The sequence below is a fragment of the Mobula hypostoma genome, chromosome 30 (assembly GCF_963921235.1).
Source record: "Mobula hypostoma chromosome 30, sMobHyp1.1, whole genome shotgun sequence".
In the NCBI taxonomy this organism is placed as follows: domain Eukaryota; kingdom Metazoa; phylum Chordata; class Chondrichthyes; order Myliobatiformes; family Myliobatidae; genus Mobula; species Mobula hypostoma.
In genome coordinates this window covers 2,294,680-2,307,500 of record NC_086126.1, presented here as the reverse complement: position 1 = coordinate 2,307,500, position 12,821 = coordinate 2,294,680, and the positions used below count along the sequence as shown (strand labels likewise).

The 12,821-nt window shown below is 53.0% G+C and overlaps 1 protein-coding gene across 2 annotated transcripts in view; it reads left to right on the top strand.

The window, feature by feature from the left end:
• zfpl1 (zinc finger protein-like 1) overlaps positions 1-5,895 on the top strand; it is a 20,254-nt gene extending 14,359 nt beyond the window's left edge. Inside the window, exons 4-7 of one of the 2 annotated variants that reach the window (XM_063036250.1) lie at positions 761-827; positions 1,787-1,921; positions 3,899-4,040; positions 4,952-5,895. In XM_063036250.1, the coding sequence (XP_062892320.1) occupies positions 761-827; positions 1,787-1,921; positions 3,899-4,040; positions 4,952-5,144 (537 nt within the window). In that variant the 3' untranslated portion in view covers positions 5,145-5,895. Of the gene's footprint in view, positions 1-760; positions 828-1,786; positions 1,946-3,898; positions 4,041-4,951 lie in introns of both variants that reach the window. The other variant, XM_063036249.1, reaches the window with a different exon arrangement.
• The last annotated feature ends 6,926 nt before the right edge of the window (positions 5,896-12,821 follow it).

The window sequence follows — 12,821 nt, the reverse complement described above, 5'->3', positions numbered from 1 at the left end:
CGTCAGCACATTTGAGCTGTGCCTCGTCACACAGTCGTGGGTGTAGAGCGAGTAGAGCAGTGGGCTAAGCACACACCCCTGAGGTGTGATTGGCTGAACACCCTGTCTGTGTCGTCAAACTCACAGACACGGGGAGGTCAGGCGGGTGTGTGCTTGCACTCACACTGACAACCGAGTGTGTGGCACCCCCACCCTCCTCACTCCCCACCACCGGGGATAGAGACCACATGAGTAACACACATGAAATGCTGGAGGAGCTCAGCCGGTCAGGCAACGTAGACAGTTGGGGCCCTTCAGCAGGACTGGCGAGGTGCCAGGATAAGAAGGTGGGGGACCAGCAGGAAGATGAGGTGGGGGAGAGGGGGCATGAAGTAAGAAGCTAGAAGGTGATAGGCAGAAGAGGTGAAGGGCTGAAGAAGGGGGCATCTGATAGGAGAGGAGAGTGGACCTTGAGAAAAGGAAGGAGGTGATAGGCAGGTGAGGAGAAGAGGTAAGAGGACAGAGTGGGGAATTGAAGAAGAGGGAGGGGGGAAGAGGAAAGTACTGGAAGTTTGAGAAATTGAGGCTTTTGCCATCAAGTTGGAGGCTACCAAGGCAGAACGTGTTGCTCCTCCACCCTGAGTGAGGACTCGTGGCAGGAGGAGGCCACGGACCCTGCGAACAGTAGCTCGTGAACCGGACCCCCCCTCAGACTCACCGTGCCCCATTTTGGGTTCTCTCCCCCCCACCCTCACCACCACCACTTTGCCCCTCCCTGCAGGTGGAAGAGGAAGAGACGTCAGCGGAACAGGGGTCGCTCGACACCACCGACTGGTCCAGTTTCTCTGGCAAGTACAGGGGTGGGGAGAGAGAGATGGGGTGCAGGGTGGGCAGAGGGTGTTCTGTCACAGAGCTCATGGGGGGGGGGTGGCGTGAGATGTTTGTATTTGTCTGCCCCTCCGCACCACCCTGCCCCTCCCTCCACCCCGACTCTTTCCCACCCCTTTGACTATCCCCTCTTCCTTTCCCTCTCTCCCCACCCTTTCCCCATCACTCCCCTCCCCTTCTCCATCTCTCCCCCCCTTTCCCTATCTCTTCTCTCTACCTTCCCACTCCTCCACATCTCCTACCTCTCCTCCAACTCCCCGATCTTCCCCGCAAACCCACCTCCACCCATTCCCTCTCCGCGCCTTTACCTCCCACCTCCCGTTCCAAAAGACCATAAGATAAAGGAGCAGAATTGGGCCATTTGGCCCATCAAGTCTGCTCCACTATTTTATCATGGCTGATCCTCTCAGCCCCAATCTCCTGCCTTCTCCCCGTATCCCTTCATACCCTGACTAATCAAGATCTATCAGCTTCTCCTTTAAATATACCCAATGATTTGGCTTCCACTGCCGTCCGTGGCAATGAATTCCACAGATTCACCACTCTCTGGTTGAAGAAATTCTTCTTTATTTCCATTCTGAAAGGACGCCCCTCTATTCTGAGGTTGTGTTCTCTGGTCTTAGACTCCCCCACCATAGGAAACGTCGTCTCCACATCCACTCAATCGAGGCCTTTCACCATTTGATAGATTTCAACGAGATCCCCCCCTCATTCTACTGAATTCTAGTGAGTACAGGCCCAGAGCCATCAAACAACAAGCCTTTCAATCCCTGAGTTATTTTCGTGAACCTCCTTTGAACCCTGTCTAGTTTCAGCACATCCTTTCTAAGATAAGGAGCCCAAAACTGCTCACAATACTCCCGCTCCGCTTGCACTCACCGGGTTGACACCCCTGCCCTCTGCTTCCACCCCCCCGCAGTTCCCAACGTGGATGAGCACTCGGCCAGGACCCCCGCGTTCCCCTCCGATGGCGGCTTCTCCTCCCTGCAGGAGTACGCGGACGATCCGGGCGGCGAAACCAAGGCAGCGCGTTCCCAGGATGTGCAGCCCGGGAGTGAGTCGTTCTCCGTGAATGTGGGTGAGTCTGAGAGAGCCGGGCACGGGCCGGTCCCGCTCACCCGCTCTCCCAGCTCGGCAGCACCGTAACGCAGTGGGTAGCACAATGGCACAATGCTGTACGGTACAGTCAGCGGTTCGATTCCCACCACCGTCTGTACGCTCTCCCCGTGACCGCGTAGGCTTCCTCCCACAGTCCAAAGACGTACCGGTTAGTAGGTCAACAGGACATTATAAATTGTCCCGTGATTCGCTAGGATTAAATCAGGGGTTTGCTGGGCAGAGCAGCTCATGGGCTGGAAGGAACTACGCTGGAGATTTTTAATTTAAAAATGCCCCTCCAACGTCCCAGTGAGGACCGCTGAGAAAATCACCGGGATCTTTTTCTGTTGGGTTCTAATATCCTTGATCCGAGGTTCTTTCGGAAGTCAGGGAAGAGGCACAAAACCTGATGCTTCACTGTTGTTTTAGGAAGTGTTGATAAAACAAAGGAACGTTGGACCGACAGTGATGGGGGTCTACTCAGATAAAGGACCATAAGGTGTAGGAGCAGAAGTAGGCCATTCGGCCCATCAAGTCTGCTCCACCATTCAATCATGGGCTGATCCAATTTTCCAGTCATCCCCGCTCCCCTGCTTTCTCCCCATACCCTTTGATGCCCTGGCTAATCAAGAACCTATCTATTTCTGCTTTAAATACACCCAATGACTTGGCCTCCACAGCCGCTCGTGACAACAAATTCCACAGATTTACCACCCACTGACGAAAGTAATTTCTCTGCATCTCAGTTCTAAGTGGATGTCCTTCAGTCCTGAAGTTGTGCCCTCTTGTCCTGGACTCCCCTACCATGGGAAATAACTTTGCTATATCTAATGTGTTCAGACCTTTCAACATTGGGAATGTTTCTGTGAGGTCCTCCCTCATTCTCCTGAACTCCAGGGAATACAGCCCAAGAGCTGACAGACGTTCCTCATACGGTAACCCTTTCATTCCTGCAATCATTCTTGTGAATCTTCTCTGAACCCTCCCCAGTGTCAGTATATCCTTTCTAAAATAAGGAGCCCAAAACTGCACACAATACCCCAAGTGTGGTCTCACGAGTGCCTTATAGAGCCTCAACATCACATCTGTGCTCTTATATTCTATACCTCTAGAAATGAATGCCAACATTGCATCTGCCTTCTTAATAAGCTGTAGGTCATCGAGGCGCAGCTCCAGATCCCTAACACGGTCTCTCAGGAGATGCATCTCGGTGCACTTGGCGCAGTTGTGGCCGTCTGGGAGACTGGAAGATTCCCAGGATTCCCACATCCGACACCCAGAGCAAAGTACTAACCCTACAGGCATGCTCTCTATTCCTCAGAAAAAAAATGCAAGGAAAAAAACGAGATCCCGTTACCCACTTACCTCGCCGAAGCGCGAATGAACCAAAGCCATCCCACTCTGCCTCAGACCACTCCATCGATGACCGCTCCGCTAGGCAGTGTCTCCCTTTTATGCCTGACCCTTCCCTGCTCTCTAACTCACGATTGGTGCTCCCGTTATAGTCGAGAGAGAGAGAGAGAGAAATAAATGTTGGGCTGTCAGAGATGGAGGTCTACTCAGATAAAAGAGAGACAGAGAAAGTGACGTTGGACAGACAGTGATGGACGTCTATGCAGCACCAGGGGCTCCTGCGCCACTCGGCCCATTCGAGACCTACCCACCTCCGTAGCAGCAAGGATGGACTGGGATGGGGAAGGCAGCAGTGGCTGGGGACCACTCGCCAGTACCCCAGGGAGGCCGTGGGTCGCGGGATCGGCCAGGGGCAATGGGAGATGGTCCGAGTGGGAGGGGGATGACGGGAGCGTCCAGCTTTCTCTGCACCGATCCCCTGTCCGGCTCCATCACTCTCACCTATCCTGCTGATGCCTCGACCTGCAGCCGTTACATAACCACCTTCTCCCCCTCCCCATCTGCCTTCCCTTCCCCACAGGGACGGCCCAGGCTGCCTCGCCCAGGAAGGTGTACGATACCATCGCACAGGACGCCGCGAGGTCGACTGCCACGCAGCTCGATTTCGACGACGACAAGTACAGGAGGCGGCCGGCACTCACCTGGTTTGCCCGTTGGGTCAGGTAGGTACCAAGATGCGGGCAGGGCGGGGACTCGAGATAGGGGGCAGCCACCTCCTCACCATCCCAACGCACATTCCCGCGTCGGACACAGAGTGAAGCTCCTTATAAACTGTCCCATCATACACTCCCGGGGTCAGACACAGAGTGAAGCTCCCTCCACACCGTCCCATCACACTCTCCCGGGGTCAGACACAGAGTGAAGCTCCCTCTACGCCATCCCATCACACACTCCCGGGGTCAGACACAGAGTGAAGCTCCCTCCACACCGTCCCATCACACTCTCCCGGGGTCAGACACAGAGTGAAGCTCCCTCCACACCGTCCCATCACACTCTCCCGGGGTCAGACACAGAGTGAAGCTCCCTCTACGCCATCCCATCACACACTCCCGGGGTCAGACACAGAGTGAAGCTCCCTCCACACCGTCCCATCACACTCTCCCGGGGTCAGACACAGAGTGAAGCTCCCTACGCACTGTCCCATCACACACTCCCGGGGTCAGACACAGAGTGAAGCTCCCTCTACGCCATCCCATCACACACTCCCGGGGTCAGACACAGAGTGAAGCTCCCTCCACACCATCCCATCACACGCTCCCGGGGTCAGACACAGAGTGAAGCTCCCTCCACACCGTCCCATCACACACTCCCGGGGTCAGACACAGAGTGAAGCTCCCTCCACTCCGTCCCATCACACACTCCCGGGGTCAGACACTGAGTGAAGCTCCCTCCCCACCGTCCCATCACACACTCCCGGGGTCAGACACAGAGTGAATCTCCCTCCACACCATCCCATCACACGCTTCCGGGGTCAGACACAGAGTGAAGCTTCTGCTGCCCCGCCCCTCCCCTGTCTGTGCTCCCCCCGCCCTGGGACCTGCCTTCGCACCTCTCACCCCTCTGCCTCTCGCAGGAACGCGACGGGATCGGGACCGAAGAGGCGCTCGCTGACCCGGATGCAGCGTCTGTTGCTGCTGCTGGTGCTGGGCGTTCTGGCCTTCCTGACGCTCCTGGTGGTGATGTCACGGCTCGGGCGCGCCTCGGTGGAGAACGATCCCAGCTGGGACCTCATGCAGAACCCCCACATCCAGGTGGGGGCTGAGTAGAGTCCTCCGAGCGAGCTGCGCCCGTATGGGAGTCTGCGGGAGGGGCCGTGCTCCTCGCCAGCCGCTCTGCTTCTCTGGCTCAACTGGTAAATGGGCCCAGAATTCTCTCCCCCACATCCCCTGTACTCATTTCCCTCCGAGCCAGCTGTTAAACGGTGCCCCTCCCTCGAAACTATGCCCTTCCCAGCGAGAGCACTGGTGGTTTGAGACTGCGGGATGAGCCTGGGTTCGGAGACCCAAGTCTTAGCCTCGTCCTTGGAGGAAGAGGTTTTCCGCAACGCTTCCCCTTGTGGAATAGCCCGCCCTCCCTGGCACACTGCGAGTCCTGGTCTCCTCTCCCCTCCCCTCCCCTCCCCGGCCGGTAGTTGAGGAAAATGTTCCAAACGAGAAGCCGAAGCTGTAACAAACAACGCACTTTATTCCCCCCCCCCAACCTGCTGAATTTCGATCGCCGTGACCCTTCCCACGGCTGCGGGGGTGAGGTACAGTCCCCGAGCTGATTCAGAGGTCGGGGGTCATAGGCTGCAGGTCTCTGCCAGGTCCCAGACAACAGGGGAGCGGGCGGGTGTCGGCGGAGAGGGAGGGAAGTCAGTAGACCTCCGCCCGAAACTTCATGATGAACAGCTCGAACCAGGTCCGACTGACGAAGAGGCTTAAATTCAGGACTGCCGGGTGTGGGGAAGAGGGAACGGGAGAGAGGAGAGGGGCAGACAGAGGGAGGGAGAGTGGGAAAGGGACGAGCAGTGGGGCGGGGGGGGAGAGGAGTGTAGGCGAGACGGAGGAGGAGGGGGGAGAGCGATGAGGGAAGAGAGATCGGTGAGTGGGAGAGAGGGTTCAAGGGGGAGAATGGGGGGGAGATGGTGGGTGGGGGAGGGAAGGGAAGGGGACAGAGAGACTGCGGTGAGCAGACACGTTGCAGGCAGGGGAGGGGATCGGTTGTCCTCCTCCTGTGAGACCCTCCCACTGGGACAGCCCCCCTGCACCCCGCTGCCTCCAGCCTCCACAGCCGCCCCGACAGGCTCGCCAGCCAGACCGTGCCAAAGTGGCCCATCCACCGGGGTGTCCTGGGGGTCAGCGTGAAGGCGGGGAGGGACGGCCTCTCCCCTCCATCTCATCTCCCCTGCCCCTTTACCTCCCGTCCCTCTCTCTGCACCCTGTCCCCCTCACACGCTGTCTAAACCCCACACACCCTCCAATCCTCCCCAACAACCCCTCTCTCTCCCTCTCCCCTCCCCACTCCCTCTCTCCCCCCGCCCGCAGACTCTGTCAGGCAGAGACCCCTCCCCCTGCCCCTCCCGTTGCCCGCACACTCACCGACGACGAGCAGCGCGGCGACCTGGAGGGAACGGCTTCCGAGCAGCAGGGACGACATGGTCGCCAGGAGAGCCAGGTGAAAGCTCGCCACGTGCGACACCTGCCGTGCGTGGGAAGGAGGGCGTTGATTACAGCCGTTCCCCGTCTCACCTCCCCCTCCCACACAGACACCCCCCCTCACACAATCCCCGCCCCCCCGACACCCCCAGGGGCTGTGTCAGCGCGCTCCCGAGTCGCTGGTGGGAAGGGGAGAGAGACACCGTCAGAAGACGTGAACGTAACACTTAGCTCAAGAATTTCTATAGAAAGTGCAATTTGTGTAATTTACAGTTTCTCAAACTTTATATTTATGAATCTCGAATAAAACCCTTTCTTTTCTATCTGTGGATGATTAAAAATAAATGGTTGGTCACCACCACTGCAGTGGGTGTCTTGGATTCTGACGAGAGTGTTGTCATGGCGTAGTATATCGTTTTACGCTGCGCTCAGGCACGATGGTTATCGTGATGCTGTTGCAGCTTGGGGCGTTCGGAGTTTAATTCCAGTGCCCTCTGTAAGGGGGGGCGGGTTGTACGTCCCTCTCGTGAACTGTGTGGGTTTCCTCCGGGTGCTCCAGTTTCCTCCCAAAGACGGTTAAGTGGTCTTTGTAAATGAGGCTGGGGTTGAACAAGGCAGGATAGCTCGTTGGGGCTGGAAAGCAGAAGCCAGCCTTTCCGGCGTCTGCAGAATCTCTTGTGATCTTATTCTGGCTTCTCCCTGCCCCCCCCCCCCATTCCTTTCCAGTCCTGGTGAAGGCTCTGGGCCCGAAACGTCGACTGTTCACTCCCCTCCATAGATGCTGCCTGGCCTGCTGAGTTTCTCCAGTGTTTTGTACGTTTGTGGATAGATGCTGGGCCGCATTCCCCCCGTAGCAGGAGCTAGCAGGGGCCGGAGGGGCGGAGTGTCCTCCCGGGGTGAGCCGCTGTGACTTACCAGCACGACGATGGTGAAGTGGTGGCTGGAGCTGGTGTAGGATTCGAGGATGAAATGGGAGGCCAGGTCAAGGCCGAGGAGGGCCGTCTGCACGATGCAGCAGGCGAAGGACAGGATGGTGAAGCTGTGTCTCTTCAGGAGACGGCCGGTGGTCAGCCCCATGCTGTGGACAGCTCACCTCTGCTTCCCCAGCTCGTCCACTCCCCCGTCTCCCGGTGCAGAACCCGGGGTCCCCGTGGCGACCGGAACTCCGAGACAACCACGGGGGCCCCGGTTTGTGATGCGGCTCCTCAGTGCGACGCGCGGTGGGCAGGCCTGGGGCTGGGAGGGTGTGGGCTTTAAAGCATAACTAACAGAGGGAAGGAAAATATCTCTCTCCCCTCCCCACCCACAGTTTCAGTCCCTCACCCGCACACTGGGACGCTGAGGATGGGTTAACCCTTCGATCCCCATGTCGTCGGGATGTGGGGCGGAAGCAGAGTATCCGGGCGAAACACTGTGACAGTGTGTAAACTCCGTGCAGACACACACAGATGGAGTCGTAGAAAAGTACAGCTCAGAAACAGGCCCTTCGGCCCATCTAGTCCATCCTGAGCCATTTAAGCTGCCAACATCCATCAGCCTGCATCGGGACCATGGCTCCTATCCCCTATTCCTCCATCATCCATGTACCTATTCAAACGTCAAAATCGAGCTCCATGTACCACCTGTGCAGGCAGCTGGTTCCACACTCTCACCACCCTCTGAGTGAAGAAGTTTCCCCTCATGTTCCCCTTAAACTTTTCACCTTTCACCCTTAACCCATGACCTCTGGTTGTAGTCCCACCCAACCTCAGTGGAAAAAAGCCTGCTTGCATTTGCCCTATCTATGCACCTCATAACTTCGTATACCTCAATTAAATCTCCCCACATTCTCAGATTTCCAAGCAATAAAGTCTCAACCTATTCAATTTTTCCTTATGTCTCAGGTCCTTCAGACCCGACAACACTCTAGTAAATTTTCTCTGTGTTCTCTCAACCTTATTTACATTTTTCCTGTAGGTAGGTGACCAAAACTGCTCACAATCTTCCAGATTAGCCCTCAGCAATGTCTTATACAACTTAGACATGACATCCCATCTTCTGTACTCAATTGATTTAAGAAGGCCAATGTGCCAAAAGCTTTCTTTATGACCCTATCTACCTCTGACACCACTTTCAGCGAATTATGAACCTGTATTCCCAGATCCCTTTGTTCTACCACACTCCTCAGTGCCAGGCTGTTCACTGTGTAAGACCCACCCTGGTTGGTCCTACCAAAGTGCATCTCCTCGCACTTGTGTGCATTAAATTCCATCTGACATTTTTTGGCCCATTTTTCCAGCTGATTGAGATCCCTCTGCAAGCCACGATAGTCTTCCTCACAGTCCACTGAACCCCCAATCTTGGTGTCATCTGCAAATTTGCTGATCCAGTTAACCATATAGACGACAAATGACAACGGACCTAGCACCAATCTCTGTGGCACACCACTAGTCACAGGCCTCCGGTCGGAGAGGCAACCATCTACTACCAGTCTCTGGCTTCTCCCACAAAGCCAATGTCTAATCCAATTTACTACCTCATCTTGAATGCTGAGCGACCGAACCTTCTTGACCAGTCTCCCATGTGGGACCTGGTCAAATTCTTTGCTGAAGGTCCATACCTTCCCTGCCTTGCCTTCATCAGCTTTCTGGTAACTTCCTTGAAAAGCTCAGTGAGACTGGTTAGACATGACCCACCACGCACAAAGCCATGCTGACTATCCCTTATCTACTCCATAATACCATAAGTTGGTGGAGCAGAATTAGGCCATTCAGCCCATCAAGTTGCTCCGCCATTCCATCGTGGCTGATCCCGGATCCCATTCGACCCCAAACGCCTGCCTGCCCGCCATATCCTTCGATAACCCGACTGATCAGGTAACTATCTAGTTCCGCTTTGGACTAGGCCTCTGCTGCAGTCTGTGGCAGAGCGTTCCACAGATTCAACACTCCGGCTAAAAATGTAAACAACAGGAATTCTGCAGATGCTGGAAATTCAAGCAACACACATAAAAGTTGCTGGTGAACGCAGCAGGCCAGGCAGCATCTCTAGGAAGAGGTGCAGTCGACGTTTCAGGCCGGGACCCTTCTCTTCCTTCAGTTAGTCCTGACGAAGGGTCTCAGCCTGAAACGTCGACTGCACCTCTTCCTAGAGATGCTGCCTGGCCTGCTGCGTTCACCAGCAACTTTTATGTGTGTTGGCTAAAAATGTTCCTCCTTACCTCTTTGCTAAAAGCTTTCTCCCCAATTTTGAGGCTGTGCCCTCTAGTTCTGGATACCCCCACCAGAGGAAACATGCTCTCCACAGTCACCCTCAGTCCTCTCAAAATTCGGTAGGTTTCAATGAGGGAGGGAACGTCGACTCAGACCATGAGAGGCCTGGGTCGGGCATTTTCATGCCTTACAAGGCGCAGATTGGAAGTCTGTGTGGGGTGCTACTCCTTGCGCAGATACTAGAGCAATGTGTGATTAAGTGCCTTGCTCAAGGACACAAACACGCTGCCACAGCTGAGGCTTGAACTAGCAACCGTCAGATCACTAGACGAGCACCTTAACCACTTGGCCACGTGCCCAACACATTGAGATCCCCCTGCATTTTTCTAAATTCCAGTGAGTACACTTTCCAGTGAAACGCTTTCTCATATGTTAACCCTTTCATTCCCCGAATCATCCTCATGAACCTCCTCTGGACTGTCTCCACTGACAACACATCCTTTCTGAGATATGGGGCCCAAAACTGTTGACAATACTCCAAGTGCGGCCTGACTAGTGTCTTATAAAGCCTCAGCATTATCTCCTTGTTTTTAAATACCAACATGGCATTTGCCTTCTTTACCACAGACTCAACCTGCAAATTAACCTTCTGGGAGTCTAGCACGACGACTCCTAAGTCCCTTTGCATGTCTGATATTTGAATTACCTTCCCATTTAGATAATTGTCTACACTATTGTTTCCTTTACAGTATCATGCATTTCCCAACACTGTATTCGATTTTTTTGCCCATTCTTCCAATTTGTCCAAATCCTGCTACAATTGCATTGCTTCCTCAGCACTACCTACACCTCCACCTGTCTTCGTATTATCTGCAAACTTTGCCACAAAGCCATCAATTCCATTATCCAAATCATTGACAAACGATGTGAAAAGTAGTCCATATGGTCCAGGTGACTTATCCACCTTAAGACCTATCAGTTTGCCCAGCACTTTTTCCTTTGAAATAGCAATGGCACTCACTCCTGCTCCCGGACACTCACAGACCTCTGGCACACTGCTAGTGTCTTCCACAGTAAAGAGTGAAGCCAAGTACTTATTAAGTTCATCTGCTATTTCTTTGTCCCCCATTACTACCTCACCAGCATCGTTTTCCAGTGGTCCAATATCAACTCTCAACTTCCTTTTACTCTTTATATAACTGAAAAAAACTTCTACTATCTTACCTTATATTATGCTAGTTTGCCCTCATATTTCACCTTTTCCCTTCACTCCTAACATAAACCTCTGGCCCGCCAATGTGCTTTCCCACTTACTACTTTCTGGCTGCAAAGTTCAAAGCAAATTTCATTATCAAAGTGCAGATATGCCACCACATACAACCCTGAGCTTCATTATCTTGTGGGCATTCTCAGGAATAGTAACTGTAACAGGATCAATGAAGACCATAAGATATAGAAGCAGAATTAGGCCATATGGCCCATCGAGTCTACTCTGCAATTTCATCATGGCTGATCCAATTTTCCTCTCGGCCCCAATCTCCTGCCTTCCCCTCAAATCCCTTGATGTCCTGACCAATCAATAATCTACCAAATTCTACCTTGAATGTACATAAAGACAAAGAATTCCACAGATTCACCACTTACTGGTTAAAGAAATCCCTCCTCATCTCCGTTCTAAAAGGATGCCCCTTTATTCCGAAGCTGCGTCTTCTGGTCTTAGACTCTCCCACCAGAGGAAACATCCTCTCCAGTCACTCTATCTAGGCCTTTCACCACTCGATAGGTTTCAATGAGGCCCCCGTCATTCTTCTGAATTCTCGTGAATACAGGCCCAGAGCCATCAAATGACAAGCGATTCAATCCCGGAATCATTTTCGTGAACCTCCTTTGAACCCTCTCCAATGTCAGCACATCCTTTCGAAGATAAGGGGCCCAAAACTGCTCACAATACTCCAAGTGAGGCCTCACCAGTGCTTTATAAAGTCTTAACACTACATCCTTGCTTTTATATTCTAGTCCTCTTGAAATGAATCCCAACATTGGATTTGTCTTCCTCACCACAGGCTCAACCTGCAAGTTAACCTTCAGTGAATCCTGCACAAGGTCTCCCCAAGTCCCTTTGCACATCAGATTTTTGTATTTTCCTCTCCATTTAGAAAATAATCAACACTTTCGTTTCTTCTACCAAAGTGCATGACCATACACTTCCCAACTCTGTTTTCCATCTGATATTTCTTTGCCCATTCTCCTAATCTGTCCAGGTCCTTCGGTAGCCTCTCTACTTTCCCCAAATTTCCCTTCACCTCATCCCTATATCGTCTGCAAACTTTCCAACCAAGCCATCAATCCCATCATCCAAATCAACGACATATAACCTAAAAAGAAAGGGTCCCAACACAGACCCCTGTGGAACACCACTAGTCACTGGCAGCCAACCAGAAAAGGCTCCTTTTATCCCCACTCTTTGCCTCCTGTCAATCAGCCACTGCTTTATCCATGCTAGAATCTTTCCTGTAATACTATGGGCTCATAGCTTGTGAAGCAGCCTCATGTGTTGCACCTTGTCAAAGGCCTTCTGAAAATCCAAGTGCACAACATCAACCAATTCTCCTTTGTCTACCCCGCTTGTTATTTCTTCAAAGAATTCCAACAAATTTGTCAGGCAAGATTTTTCCCTGAGGAAACCATGCTGATTATGGCCTATTTTATCATGTGCCTCCAAGTACCTTGAGACCCCATCCTTATTGAGACTCCAATGTCTTCCTAACTACTTAACTCAGATTAACTGTCCTATAGTTTCCTTTCTTCTGCCTCCCTCTCTTCTTGAAGAGTGGAGTCACATTTCCAATTTTCCAGTCACCGGAACCATTCCAGAATCTAGTGATTCTTGATTGATCATTACTAATGCGTCCACGATCTCTTCAGCAACCTCGTTCAGAACCCTGGGTTGTACACCATCTGGTCCAGGTGACTTATCTACCCCCCAGGCCTTTCAGTTTAAAAAGATCCTTCTCACTAGTTATGGTAATTTCACATACTTCATGGCCCCTGACTCCTGGAACTTCCGCCATCTATTGTCTTCCACAGTGGAGACTGACATAAAATACTGAGTCAG